This window comes from Danio aesculapii, chromosome 5 (assembly GCF_903798145.1).
Source record: "Danio aesculapii chromosome 5, fDanAes4.1, whole genome shotgun sequence".
Taxonomy (NCBI): Eukaryota; Metazoa; Chordata; class Actinopteri; order Cypriniformes; family Danionidae; genus Danio; species Danio aesculapii.
Window position 1 is genome coordinate 66,182,150 of NC_079439.1, and position 13,985 is coordinate 66,196,134.

A 13,985-nucleotide genomic window follows, 5' to 3' on the forward strand; every position below is an offset into this window, starting at 1 on the left:
ATATTAAACACATTCGTAACTAAAACAGTAATCTGTGATTAAAGCTTTCACCTGTAATGAGTTCTGATTCACTGCAGTTCATCTAAACAGCAACAATATTACTCTTGTGTTGTAATTCACTTGTTTCAACTTGTATTTGAGTGACTTCAAATGGCTCATGCAAATAATGGAAATTCAAAAAAATCTCTCAGAGCATTAATCTATGCATGCTCAGAAATGTAGCACAATGTAGCAAAAAAATAATAAAATCAAAATAATAATGGAGAAATATGGAACAATAATTCCAGGAAAGAGGACAGATAACATGACATTTAAAAACATCAAAGAAAAAACACTATTCATTCATTCGTTCATGCATTGTTTTAGAAAAACGTAATATATTTTTTTCTGTAATATGAACATTTACTTATGCATGTGTTTTTTTATTTAAATATGTATGTAGTAGACCAGGGATGTCCGAACTCAGTCCTTGAGGGCCGGTGTCCTAGAGAGTTTAGCTCCAACCCTAATCAAACACACCTGAACCAGCTAATCAAGCTTACTAGACATACTAGAAACTTCCTTGCAGGTGTGTTGAAGCAAGTTGGAGCTAAACTCAGCAGGACACCGGCCCTCCAGGACCAAGTTTGGACATCCCTGTAGTAGACAGTGTTAATTCTGTAATACATTAAATGCATAGATTGTTGTATTACTGTAATAAAACATTTAAATGTGTTTTTAATCAATAAATCCTTAAAACCTTCTCAATAGCAAGTTTAAAGTTAATCCAGAACTGAAGTTTAAATCTGAGGTTAAAGTAATGGAGCAAAACGATCAAAGTTAATCCAGGTTTACTGTGAAATTAAACCCAGAATAAAAATTATTGTCTAAATGTAAACCTATTAGTTTTTATGTAAGGATTCAAGTTTAGTGCAACCAGATTATATTGGATAAACCTTGATTTCGTCTAGATTAAAACTTAATCCTTATTGGTGCAATCCATAAAAATAAAAACCCAATTGAAAAACATTATTGATGCAAGCAAAAAATGAAATAAGTAAATGTTTATAAACCGTTTGTTTATGAATAGGGATATTGCAACAATTTTTAAAAAATTTTCTTACCTTGGTTCCATCGGGACCACTTGGACCAGCTTCTCCATCGACTCCAGGGTCACCCTAAATGAGAACGTCTTTAAAAACCATTCACTGTTCTACTTTAAAAAAAAGACAGATACCGACTTTAAGCAGAGCAGCTGCCATATTTAACCAGACACAAATGAAACCTGTGAGCAGTGAGAGACAAACATGCTGAGTTTCTAGATGGCATCTAATAAATCTTTTGTTGAAAACATTGCATTAGAATTTAAAGGTTCATTTTTACAGAAATGATATACTGTACTTATGTTTTAATGCGAGAATAATCTTTTCAATGTATAATTTCTTCTCATGTATTCATTGCTTTTTTTATTACCGATGTTTGATCAGCTTATAACAAAACTGAGACCTTATCAAACCTCCTAGGTTGTGAAAACCTTTAGACTGATTTTTCATTAGCAACACCGGTGGCTTTTAAATTAAGTAATTTACAGAAAAGAGCTACATTTAGCCCCTTTAATTGCAAAAACATCACAATTGATATACTTACATAGGGCTACATACAATGCAATCTTAGGCTACGTTCACACTGCCAGGCTTAGTGCTCAAATCAGATCTTTTCTGAGGTCTGATTTTTTTGCATGGCTGTTCACACTGCTCTTATAAATGTGGCCAATATCAGATTTGCAGTGTGAACAGATCCTGTTTCTAAACTGACCCGCATGCGCAAAAGTAAAGTTACGGACACCACAAAATGTCTAATTATGCACACGTGATACTGTATGATATAAGCCCGTTGTCAGATCATGCTTATATGATTATTGCCGTTTTCACAGACAACCGAGGTGTATTTCATGAACTGTAAATGAATGTTCTGCTACTGCTTATAAACAGCACACACGTACAGAAGGGGGGGTTGGGTGCTCGATTATGTAAAAGTCACATGAAATCCTGACCTGTGTCTGATTTAAGACTACATATGAAAGTGGCACAGATCTGACCTGAAAAGATCAGATTCCATGCGGTTTAGGCTGTTCACACTATCATTACCTGAGTCACATGTGGGCAAAAAAATCAGATTCGGGTCACATTTGGCTGCAGTGTGAACGTAGCCTTAGTGTGTTTATGACCCACTGAAATAGGGCATTTAATAAATGATGTAGTATTTACTTCTGTTGTCTTTGAAATATGGTTAAAGTGTATTGCTGAAAGTAATGACATATATTTTGATGGTAAACTATAATGTACTTTGCATTTGCCGTGTTTACATTTGTAATTCTAAGTTTAAGGACCAATTCTCACTATTAACTAGTGGCTCATTTCTAGGGCCAGGCAGAATCTGTAAAATTTGTTGCTATTTCTGCGAAGAATTTTGTACAAAAATCTGCAGATTTATGCTGAATGTTTTTTGGAGTAACTAAAAACATAATATATAAAATAAAAAGTAAAACCTTTTTAACCTTTTTTAATGTTTACAATGGAAATCCAAATAGATCCACTTATTTGGTAAACAAAGCAAGTCTTTTGTATAATAAATATCTACTAAAAGGCAGATAATATTACTTTACAAACTGTATTGTAAATAATTCAAATGAACGTTTTCATATTAGTGAATATATGTTACAGAAATTAATTTAAATACTGAATAAATATAAATGTACACGACATTTACATGAGTAAATAAATAGACTTAATGATAGGCTAAAAATCTGCGCACTCTCAAAAATAAAGGTACAGGAGCTGTCACTGGGGCAGTACCATTTCAAAACATACATATTTGTTCCAAAAGAGTCCACAGTGGTACCTAAAAGTTGCATATTAGTACCCAAATGAACCTAAAAAGTACCTTTGAAGTACCATAATGGACCCTTCAGGTACAAATATACCTTTTGAAAAGGTACTGCCCCAGTGACAGCTCCTGTACCTTTATTTCTAAGTGTGTGGATTTCTGCACGCACAGATTACGTGTGGGCCTACTTATTACCTGTCTATTATTAATATAATGTCCATTTATTTGTACTCATAAAATACAGTACATATTCTGCATGATCTCTAATCCTACCAAATGCCTAAACTGAATTATTACCTAATATCTATTTTAAAAGCCGCAAATTAGGAGTTGAGAGTCAAAAATCATAGTTAATGAATTATTAATAGCTAGAATTGTACCTTAAAACAAAATGTGACCTAAACATTTAATATCAAAGCATTTATATTAACTTTAAAGTTAATTGAATAACAGCCTACAGTACACATGATAATAAAGTACCTTACATGTGGTTTGTAAACAATACAATAAAAGTAATGCTTCTTTAAAGCAGTGATTCTCAAACTTTTGAGAACCACCTCGGAAAAAAATTGTCTCTCCAAGTACCACCATAATGAGCATTATTGAAACAGAGTAGCGTAGTAGGCCCAGTAAAGCAGCCTCAGCTCTTTACAGTTCATAAACAAGGCAGATTAGTTCCAATTATTAAGAATATTTATAATTGTCAGCAACTTTAAACATCATAAATAGTTCGAATATTAACACTGTACTGTGCTTATATGTTAAAAATAAATAAATAAATAAATAATTTTTTCCCCCAATTTCTGTTTAATAGAGAGAAGATTTTTTTCAACACATTTCTAAGCATAATAGTTTTAATAACTCATCTCTAATAACTGATTTATTTTATCTTTGCCATGATGACAGTAAATAATATTTTACTAGATATTTTTCAAGACACTTCTATGCAGCTTAAAGTGTCATAAGATTATATAAGCTTACAGATAAAAAAAGAAAGTCATTATATCAGACTGCGCATTTTGATATTGTACTCTAAATACACTCAATAATGTGAATTGAAATGCACATTTAATATAATTACAGTATGAGGGATGTTTTCCTTGAACATTGCCATAACACTGTATTTTCAGTGCTACATTAACCAAGTGATTATTACCAACAGGCTAACAACATTAATTTGACCTTCACAATGTTGTTTTCATTCAGTTTTTAATTAAATATAGCATCTCTTCTGAATAAAATCCTTAGCAGAAATAAAAAGAAGAAACCTACTCGAGGTCCAATCAGGCCTTGCTCTCCAGCACTCCCAGGAGATCCAACTGCACCCTAGAAAGTGTGAGAAAAAATGACTCCTTTTTTCTTTTCTTTCTCTATTTAAACACTATTATAAAAATGCAGACAGATTCTCAAATATAATAATTATTTATATCCAAACGAGCAAAGAATCAATGCAGATACCTTCTCTCCTGGTTCTCCCGGTAAGCCCTGATCGCCAATCTTCCCAGGTAAACCCTGTCACATAAACCAAGATACTAGTGAACATCTTGATTTCTGAATCTTGCTACAGTATTTGTGCTAATGCAGCATTGCTAAGAATACATGTGAAAATAATGGATAGATAATTCGAAACCAAGAGACAGCATGGGACCATTTTAGTTTGGGGACCAACTGTTGGATTTGTTCGCAATGATGGATTTGCTTTTCAGTGTTTGGGCTTTCAGCAGTGACATTTATATTACACTGAACCAAACTGGACTTCAGCTCTGAAAACTGGACTGAAGCAGTTTCAATTTAATAGAACTCCATCTATGTTAAGCTGCTTTGACGCAATCTACATTGTAATGGAGCTATAGAAACGAAGATGAATTGAATTGACCATATTAACCAACTATTTAATGAGACTTTTGTCTCAAATAAACATCTACTTTGCTGTCTAGTAATAGTTCAGGTCGGTTCCTCTGGGATTTTGCATTTGCAAATTTATATTTGCGACTTAATGTGAATTTGTGACCACTTTTCTCAAAACTTACAGCATTATATGCAGCAATTCTTGTGTTTTGCTGTGAAAATACACACAAAACTTGTACAATATTTATTTTTTATCTAAAGATCCACTGGTTTTGCTAAATTCTGAAGAGACTGTTTAATAAGATGTTGTTAAGTTTACACTGTAAAAAAATAATCTTACTGCCTTAATTTGTTTAGTTGAATCAAATGAAACGCTCTTCTGGTCATCCCAACTTACACTAGTCAAACTGACTAAAAATGTTCATGTTAAAACATAACAAAAAAAAAAAAACATTCATTCAAAAAACATTCATACACCGTAAAACCCAACAATCAACGTTATCAAATAAAATGAGTTTAGATAACTCAAAATTAACTGAATGTTAGTTCTATTCATTTGAAAAGAGTTTTGACATCACTGTTGAAGATAATGAGTTAATTAAATACCTCAGTACTTCAACTTAAATGGAGTAAGTTCACAGTACTCATATAGATTAGTTTTTTAACTCAAATGGTTTGTAGCAATCGGTTTCCTCAAACGGTTTGAGTTGCCTTAACTTATTGGGTTGTACAGTACTCCGTTGGTTTGAGTTCTCTTCATTAATTGGGTTTTACTGTGCTCAAATTGCTTCATTTACTCAAATGGATTAAGTTCACAGTACTCATATAGATTAGTTTTTGATCTTAAATGGTTTGTTGCAATCGGTTTCCTCAAATGGTTTGAGTTACCTTACCTTTTTAGGTTTAACGGTGTAGTTGAAACCTGATTAACTTATTAAAATAAGTTAAAAAAACATGAAAAAACATTTGTTGTCATAACTTTATGTCATATAATTTTTAGTGTAGATATCTTGTAATATTTAGGCATCTGAAATACGGTCATGGATAATAAGCCATTAATCAAACTAAACTCAAACTACAGTGTTAGCATTCATTATTTCATTAAACTAAGTGTTCATTTATTCATTCATTCATTCATTCAACCATTCTTTCATTTTTCTTCGGCTTAGTTCCTTATTTATCAGAGGTCACCACAGTGGAATGAACCGGCAACTATTCCAGCATATGTTTTATGCAGCAGATGTCCTTCCATTGGCAACCCATCACTGGAAAACACCCATACACTCTCGAATTCACACACACTCATCCACTACAGCCAATTTAGTTTATTCAATTCCCCTATAGCGCATGTCTTTGGATTGTGAGGGAAACCGGAGCACCCGGAGGAAACCCACGCCAACAGAGGAAGAACATGCAAACTCCACACAGAAATGCCAACTGGCCCAGCTGGGACTCGAACCAGGGACCTTCTTGCTGTGGGGCGACAGTGCTAACCACCGAGCCACCGCGTCACCTAAACTAAAAGTTGTCAATTAAAATTATGTACAGGAACCAAAACTAATCTGACATTGGCTTCGTTATGGAGTAGTGATAATTGTAACTAAAATGATTGATTCTGATTGGCTGGAAGGTGTGCCATAATGAGTGCTGTAAGTGGAACATGTTAATACATACAGTCTCTGAAGATTATTTCAATAATCTTACCATTGCTCCAATCTCACCCAATGGACCCAACACTCCCGGTGGGCCTTGAGGACCCTATAAAGAAACAGACAGACAAATCTGAACACTACTGTTCATGATATTTATAATAAAAACACACACACTTGTACAGCTATCTTTATGGAGACTTCCCATAGACGTTATGACTTTTCTACTTTACAGACTGTATATTCATATTCTGAATATCGATCTAGCCCTAAACCAAACTCTCAAGGAAACATTAGCCGCGTTTCCACTATCGCGCCTAAAGCGAGCGAGCCAGGGCGAGCCAAGGCCAGTCGCGTTTCCACTATCACTTCCGGGGCGTAATCGGGCCAAAGCTGGGCTTCCTTGGGGCCAGCGTCCGGCCTTTTTCGGCCCGCCGAATACCTTGGGCCAAGGAGGGCCAACTGGGGCTTCAGGGCGGGGTTACATACAAAGGCGGAGTTTTCCTGTCAGGTAAAGCGGAGACAAGATGCTTTCTTCCCTTACATTTATTTTGCTATCGCGCTTGATCAACTCACTAAGAAAAATCTGTGTTCGAAGTAAATGCCGCCGAACTCGAATGTCCTTATCCAGGGATCGCTGTCTGGCCTTACACCAACAGACCACAAACAGTAAAAAAGCAATCGCTTCGGTGTTCTCCATCTTCCAGCTCTCGTAGTGATGCCAGGTTGTGTTTGTGGTTATAATTTGAGTTTTTTTGTTCACGCTGAAGTGGGCAGGTTGTGTGACGGGTTGTGTGACGTTTGATTCGGGGGACGTTCTGGGGGCGGTGTTTGCGTGACGCGCTGCGAGCAACTAGCCCGACAGTGGAAACGCGACATGATTTCGGCCTCATTTCTCAACCTCCCGGGCTATTGGCCCGGCCTGGCCCGATTAAAGCCCTGGCTCGCACTGGCCCGATAGTGGAAATGCGGCTATTCTTCATTTTTACATATGCAAAATACTTCTGTGGGATTTATAAGACGGCTTCCGAGGACCAAAAAATGTCCCCAGAAGGTCAAAATTTACTGGTAGTGCCATCTTTGTGGAGACATTTAGGACAGGAATAAACAGAAATAAAATGCACACACAGCTCTTCAGCACAAAATTAGCATATTAGAGTAATTTATAAAGACAAATGTTACCCTGAAGACTGGAGTAATGAAAATACAGCACTGAATCATAGGAATACATTCAATTAAAATGAAAAACCATGCATTGGTGAACAGAAGAGACTTCCTTCATAAACATTTAAACAAATGTTACCAAACTGAAACTTTTGAACAGCAGTGTACTTCAACCTGAAATTTAGCATTGTGTTTATGATAATGTTTCTCATAAATGTCTCATAGCGCTCAAATAAACCTTCATATTATCTTTATGGTTTTATTTAAACTACATTTTTCACAGTTCATAAAAGAAGATACATTAAAGAATGTCTCAGTTTTCTTGCCCACCAAAACAGTTTCTCTTTTTGTGTTTCCCTAAAGAAAGAGCAATCATAACGTGTGTATGTGAAAGTACTTACAGGTTCTCCTAAGATGCCTTTTAGTCCAGGAGGTCCAGTTGGTCCTTGAACACCCTGCAAATATGATTTTAAGTTTTATGAGTATCTTAAAGAGCTTATGCATGCAAGGATATCAAATTTAATAATATATTAAATTTACATACAGTAAATCCGGCTGGTCCTGCTTCACCAGTTTCCCCAATTTTACCCTAATAATACACAAAAGAGAATCTCAACAAAACACACACTTAAACACTACAGTTTATTTACAGTTTTTACTATCTAAGGTCATTTAGAGGAGCGTTATCTCCAAAACTAGATATTTGGTGCAATGTTTCAATAGTATTTTTTATGATCTGTTATTATATCATCTTATTCCATGGTCTACTAAAATGATTGATTCTGATTGGCTGGAAGGTGTGCCATAAAATTGTTTACTGCACAGGTAGTTCCAGTCAGTTTTGACGACAGCTCAAAATAAACATTTAACACACTTTTAAACATTAGTAGTAACCATAATAATTCAGTGACGGTGACCAGAGCCTTCATTCATCTGTATAATCTTGAAAACACTGATATTTGCTTCAGCAGCAAGCTAATGGGGATCAAATAACTCGCAAATATGCTTACAAAAATAGTTACAGGGATCAACCAACTCACAAATATATTACAGCGGGTAGCTAACACAGGTTACTATGAGCTATAAGTAAAGCCAGACAGAATCTGCAGATATTGTTTGCTATTTCTGCGCAGAATTTTGAAACATGAAAAAACGTCTGCGGAATGATTTTGGCAGTATCATAACTAAAAACTTAATATATAAAATTAAAAAATAAAACCTTTTAAACTTTTATTTAATGTTTACAATACCAATTAGATTCACTTATTTGGTAAACAAAACAAGTCTCTTATATAATATATAAATATCTACCAAAAGACTGTATTGTAAATAAATTAAATAAACATATTTCATATTAGTCAATAATATTACTGAAATTAATTAAAAACCTGAAGAAATATAAATTTACACACATTTACACAACTAAATAAATAGACTCAATGACTGGTTAAAAATCCGTGGAAATTCAGATTCTGTGTGGGCCTATAAGATATTGTTTACCCTTGTCATTTACACAAACTCTCTCTGTGAGATTTTATAAGTTAATTTAGTCAGATTTCACACTGCAAAGGGCATTTCTTGCTTTTACTTGTCTATAACTTGGCAAATGACCATGGAATGAAGCTTGCCATGTAATAAAGAATTTTTTTATCCTCCACTCAACAGGTTATTACTTATGAGCTGGTTCTTTGCCTCCACATTGTGCATTTAACATGCTTTAACAGACGGCAAACCATTGATTATTCTTCCAAACATTGTAGGTTATGGATTCGATTCCCAGAAAATGCATATCTGATTGTATTTTGAATTATTTTGGTTAAAAATATCAAGAAGTTAGATGTCAAAGCATCTTTACATTGTGAGTGAAAAGGTAATATAATCTTATACCACTTATTACAGACTTAAAGGTCACCTGTTATGCCCCTTTTTACAAGATATAAAATAAGTCTCTCATGTGTAAAGTGTGTATGAGAAGTTTCATCTCAAAATACCCCACAAATAATATTTCATAACTCTTTGAAACTGCCCCTTTTAGGCTTTGATCCAAATTGCGCAATTTTGGTGACTGTCGCTTTAAATTCAAATGAGATTGTGCTCTTTCTAAAAGAGGGTGGAGCTACAAATTCCTGTGCATCAGCATAGTGGCAGACTGAAAAACAAGACTAATGTTCTATGCTAATGAGGGAGAGGTCATCACCAATGGGCGGGGCTTTCCCCCTCTGATGACGTACAAAGAGAGAATGTCAATCAAAGTGTTTCTGTTTTTATCAAGTGTGATCATAAAAAGTTATTTTAATACATTTTTACCATTAGAAGCTGGTTACATTCACATACTGATGAAAATTTTCATAATATGTCCCATTTATTTATTAGCTAACATTAAAATCTGAACAGTTAGCAGCTTTAACAATTTGATTGATTCCATTACACATATGAAATGTGGAATTTCAATAATTCATTCATTCATTTTCTTTTCAGCTTAGTCCCTTTATTAATCTGGGGTCGCACTGCGTCACCCTATTCCAATTAATGATTTATAAAACAAAAATTTTTACCATTTGTCCGCTTAAACCTTGTTTTCCTGGTGGGCCTTCAGGACCCTGCAGAAAGAATCCCCAAAAAGAAAACAGTCAACTATTTCCATTGAAGCACATTGACAATCACATCAAATTATCCTTCATTATTGCTTCCGATCGAACCACAACCAAGAACTTTGTAAATGTTTTGAATAAACCTTCAGTGCGCCCTGTCGCCAGCATTGTAAGGTTGATAAAAATGTTGTGCTGACAATTTAGATGCGTTTCATATGTTGTTTTGCTCTGTGGTACGGAAAATCCACTGCATGCCAGCGTGGAGGAAGTCAAGCACTTCATCTTGAAAATAGCACAGCATCACAATGTGCTTTCATTCATGCACCATTCACACAGCTCTATCATCCACGGCCAGATAGACTTTTTGATGTTACTGACATAAACCCACGAGAATTTTAACGCTAAGCTAAATGTTTCAAGATCCTAAAATTAACCTGTCAATGAAGATCAATATCAATATCAAAATAATCATATATGCTTAAAGGGATAGTTCTCCCAAAAAATTTATTTATTCTTCCTCAAGTGGTTTAAAACTTTCATACGTTTATTTTTTCCTGTTTAACACAAAAGGAGATATTTTGAAAAATGTTAGAAACCAGTAACCATTGACTTCCATAGCAGAAAAAAAAATACTATAGAAGTCAATGGTTACAGGTTTTCATTCATTCATTCATTCGTTCATTTTCCCTTGGCTTAGTTTCTAATTTAGAGGTCGCCACAGCGGAATGAACCGCTAACTGTTCCAGCATATGTTTTATGTAGCGGATGCCCTTTCAGCCACAACCCAGTACTGGGAAACACTCATACACTCTCACAGTCACATACACACTCATACACTAAGGCTAATTTAGTTCATCCAATTCACCTATAGCGCATGTCTTTGGACTGTGGGGGAAACCGGAGCACCTGGAGAAAACCCATGCGAACATAGGGAAAACATGCAAACTCCACACATAAATGCCAACTGGCCCAGCCGGGACTCAAACCAGCGACATTCTTGCAGTAAGGCGATCACTACAGGTTTCAGCATTTTTCGAAATATCTTCTTTTATGTTTAACAGAAGAAAGAAACCCAAACAGGTCTGTGACAGTGAATGATGTCATAATTTTCAGTTTTGGGTGAACTATTCCTTTAAGAATAACAAAAACTATTACTAATTACTGTTTTGAAACATGATCTAATCTGTATTATTACTATAAAATATCACACAGAAGCTTAGCTCTTCAAGAACAGTACGTTTCACCTTTATTCCCATCATTCCTTTCTCTCCAACTGGTCCATCTGGTCCCCTCGCACCCTGCACAGAATATAAGGATTAGAGAACTGGCATTAAAAAGGAAGCAACACACATGGGTTTAAGAAAATAATCGGCTGAACAGCAGAGGGCGCACTTGCACAAATAAAGACATTTCCAACCAGTACACAATGTTCATTACATTTTTCTTGGGCTTAGTCTCTTTATTCATTAGGGGTCGCCACAGTGGAATGACCCACCAACTTATCCAGCATATGTTTTACACAGCTGATGCCCTTAACACACAATGTTCATTTCATTTATTTCATTTTCCTACAGCTTAGTCCCTTTATTCATCAAGGGTTGCCACAGCGGAATGAACCGCCAACTTATCCAGCATATGTTTTACACAGCCTATGCCCTCAATACACAATGTTCATTTAATTTTCCTTCGGTTCAGTCCCTTTATTCATCAGGGTTCGCCACAGCGGAATGAACCGGCAACTTATCCAGCATATGTTTTACACAGCGGATGCCCTTAATACACAATGTTCATTTCATTAATTTCATCTTCCTTCGACTTATTCCCTTTATTCATCAGGGGTCGCCACAGTGGAATGAACCGCCAACTTATCCAGCATATGTTTTACACAGCGGATGCCCTCAATACACAATGTTAACAATGCAATCATCTAGGAGATATACATTATGGCATTATTATAGCCAATGAACGACAACTCCAGATGACAAAGGCAACTCATTTAAAGCAATTTGTATGACTTATGATCTTGAGCAAGTCAAATCTCCGGCTCACCGGGGGCCTGAATGAACACGGCTGTAAAGATTTCTGTGAAACATGAGCTGCTCACATTATGGAAGTGCAGTTATAGTAACATGGAAAGTTGCCATTGTGTTTCCATCGCGATGATTCATAGGCTTTATGAAAAATGTAGAGCCGCAGCTGGGTGATCTCTCGGACTTTGAGGGATTTCTTTGTCTGGAAGGTGGAAAGAGTGATCAATGGGGGATATTATTAAGGCTGCAAACGCCATAATAATAGATGTGTGGTGCTGCTCTGACAGCGCTCATGCAACACTGCTGCCTCTGTGCTCATGATCTGATCTCATGCACGAAACCTTTGACCCTTTAGGGGCTAATGACAACATTTGGACTGATAGAAATCAGGTCTGGACAGAAATGTCAAAATAAATCATTCTTTAAGGGAGTTTTTGATGGTAACCCTTTAGAGTAATGGTCCATTAATTAATGTACAGTTGAAGTCAGAATTATTCCTTCTCCTTTGATTTTTTTCACAGTATTTCCTATAATATTTTTTCTTCTGCAGAAAGTCTTATGTGTTTTATTTCATGTAGAATAAAAGCATTTAATAATAAAAAAAAAACAAAAACATTTAAACATTTTTTGATTGCTTAATTTTTGTTTTCAAAATAATCAATTTGAATGAAGAAATTTAGGGCTCTCTTTTAACGATCTAGGCGCAAAATCTAAAGTGCATGGCGCAAATGCATTAAGGGTACAGTATGTCCGAATCCACTTTTGCTATTTTAAGGATGGAAAAATACGCTCTAGACCATGGCGCATGGTCTAACAGGGTTGAGCTTATTCTCTTAATGAGTTATGGGTGTGTTTTGAGCATAACATGCATTAAACCAATCAGTGTCTCATCTATCAATCCCTTTAAGAGTCAGTTGCAAGTCAATCCCTTAAAGAGTCAGTTTAAGAGTCAAAAAGCTGAGTTATATCCAAACACATGTCCTATTCTTATGCCCCTTATGGTGATGCATACGTCGCCAAAACCCGACAGGTGGTCAAATCTAAACTTGTTCTATTAAAACAAATATATGCATATAATAAATAATATTACTACTAATAATAACATTATACAAAAGCAACTTGTCATGAATAAGCTGAAAAAGCCCCCAGAGTTAAGGCATGGAGGTCGTGTTTTTTATATTTATGTAGAATATAATCATTTTTGTAATATTTTAATCCTTAATTTTTTTCGTATGTAAATATATTTGTGTATTGCTTTACAATCTGTGTGTATTAAGCAATGTGTACGCGTTTAAACCTGTATATGCGCCGAACTAACAGCGCAGTCTATTTCAGTTCTTCAATAGCAACGAGCCAACAATGCGCCTTAACTAGTGCTGCACGATTCTAGCTAAAATAAAAATCAGGATTTTGTTTGCTTGAAATCAAGATCACAATTTTCTTACGATTCTATAGATGTATTTCTCAAACATTTGGTAAAACAACAATACTAATATTAGGCCCATGTGTAGGCCTATTGTTGGTAATATTATGTTTGAGACATAATCATAACTCGTAATCATAACTCTAAAACCAATCACGATCATTTAAATTATGTTTTTGGTTTCACTTTCACTGCAGAATGCGCTCATGGCTGCCGTCACTTTCAGAAGAAAAAAACATGCAAATCATACCTCTCCCTGGCTCCCAAACAATCACTCTGTGCAACAAACTGAATGTTATTTACAACTTTATTACCTGTTATTTATAGCCTTTACAAGTTCTGTTCACTAAAATACACATCATTCATGGGCCCATGCATGTGCGCATCCTCTCGGTAGTGAACAAACGTGTGATTT

General features: G+C 35.4%; 1 protein-coding gene across 1 annotated transcript in view; it reads right to left on the minus strand.

Annotated features, from left to right (window-relative positions):
• The window catches only part of col27a1b (collagen, type XXVII, alpha 1b), a 189,896-nt gene that overhangs the window by 21,421 nt on the left and 154,490 nt on the right, over positions 1-13,985 (minus strand). The window contains exons 29-36 of the mRNA XM_056458734.1: positions 11,362-11,415; positions 10,082-10,126; positions 8,071-8,115; positions 7,928-7,981; positions 6,418-6,471; positions 4,324-4,377; positions 4,138-4,191; positions 1,104-1,157 (exon numbers count right to left, since the gene is read on the minus strand). Of these exons, the coding sequence (XP_056314709.1) occupies positions 1,104-1,157; positions 4,138-4,191; positions 4,324-4,377; positions 6,418-6,471; positions 7,928-7,981; positions 8,071-8,115; positions 10,082-10,126; positions 11,362-11,415 (414 nt within the window). The remainder of the gene's footprint in view (positions 1-1,103; positions 1,158-4,137; positions 4,192-4,323; positions 4,378-6,417; positions 6,472-7,927; positions 7,982-8,070; positions 8,116-10,081; positions 10,127-11,361; positions 11,416-13,985) is intronic.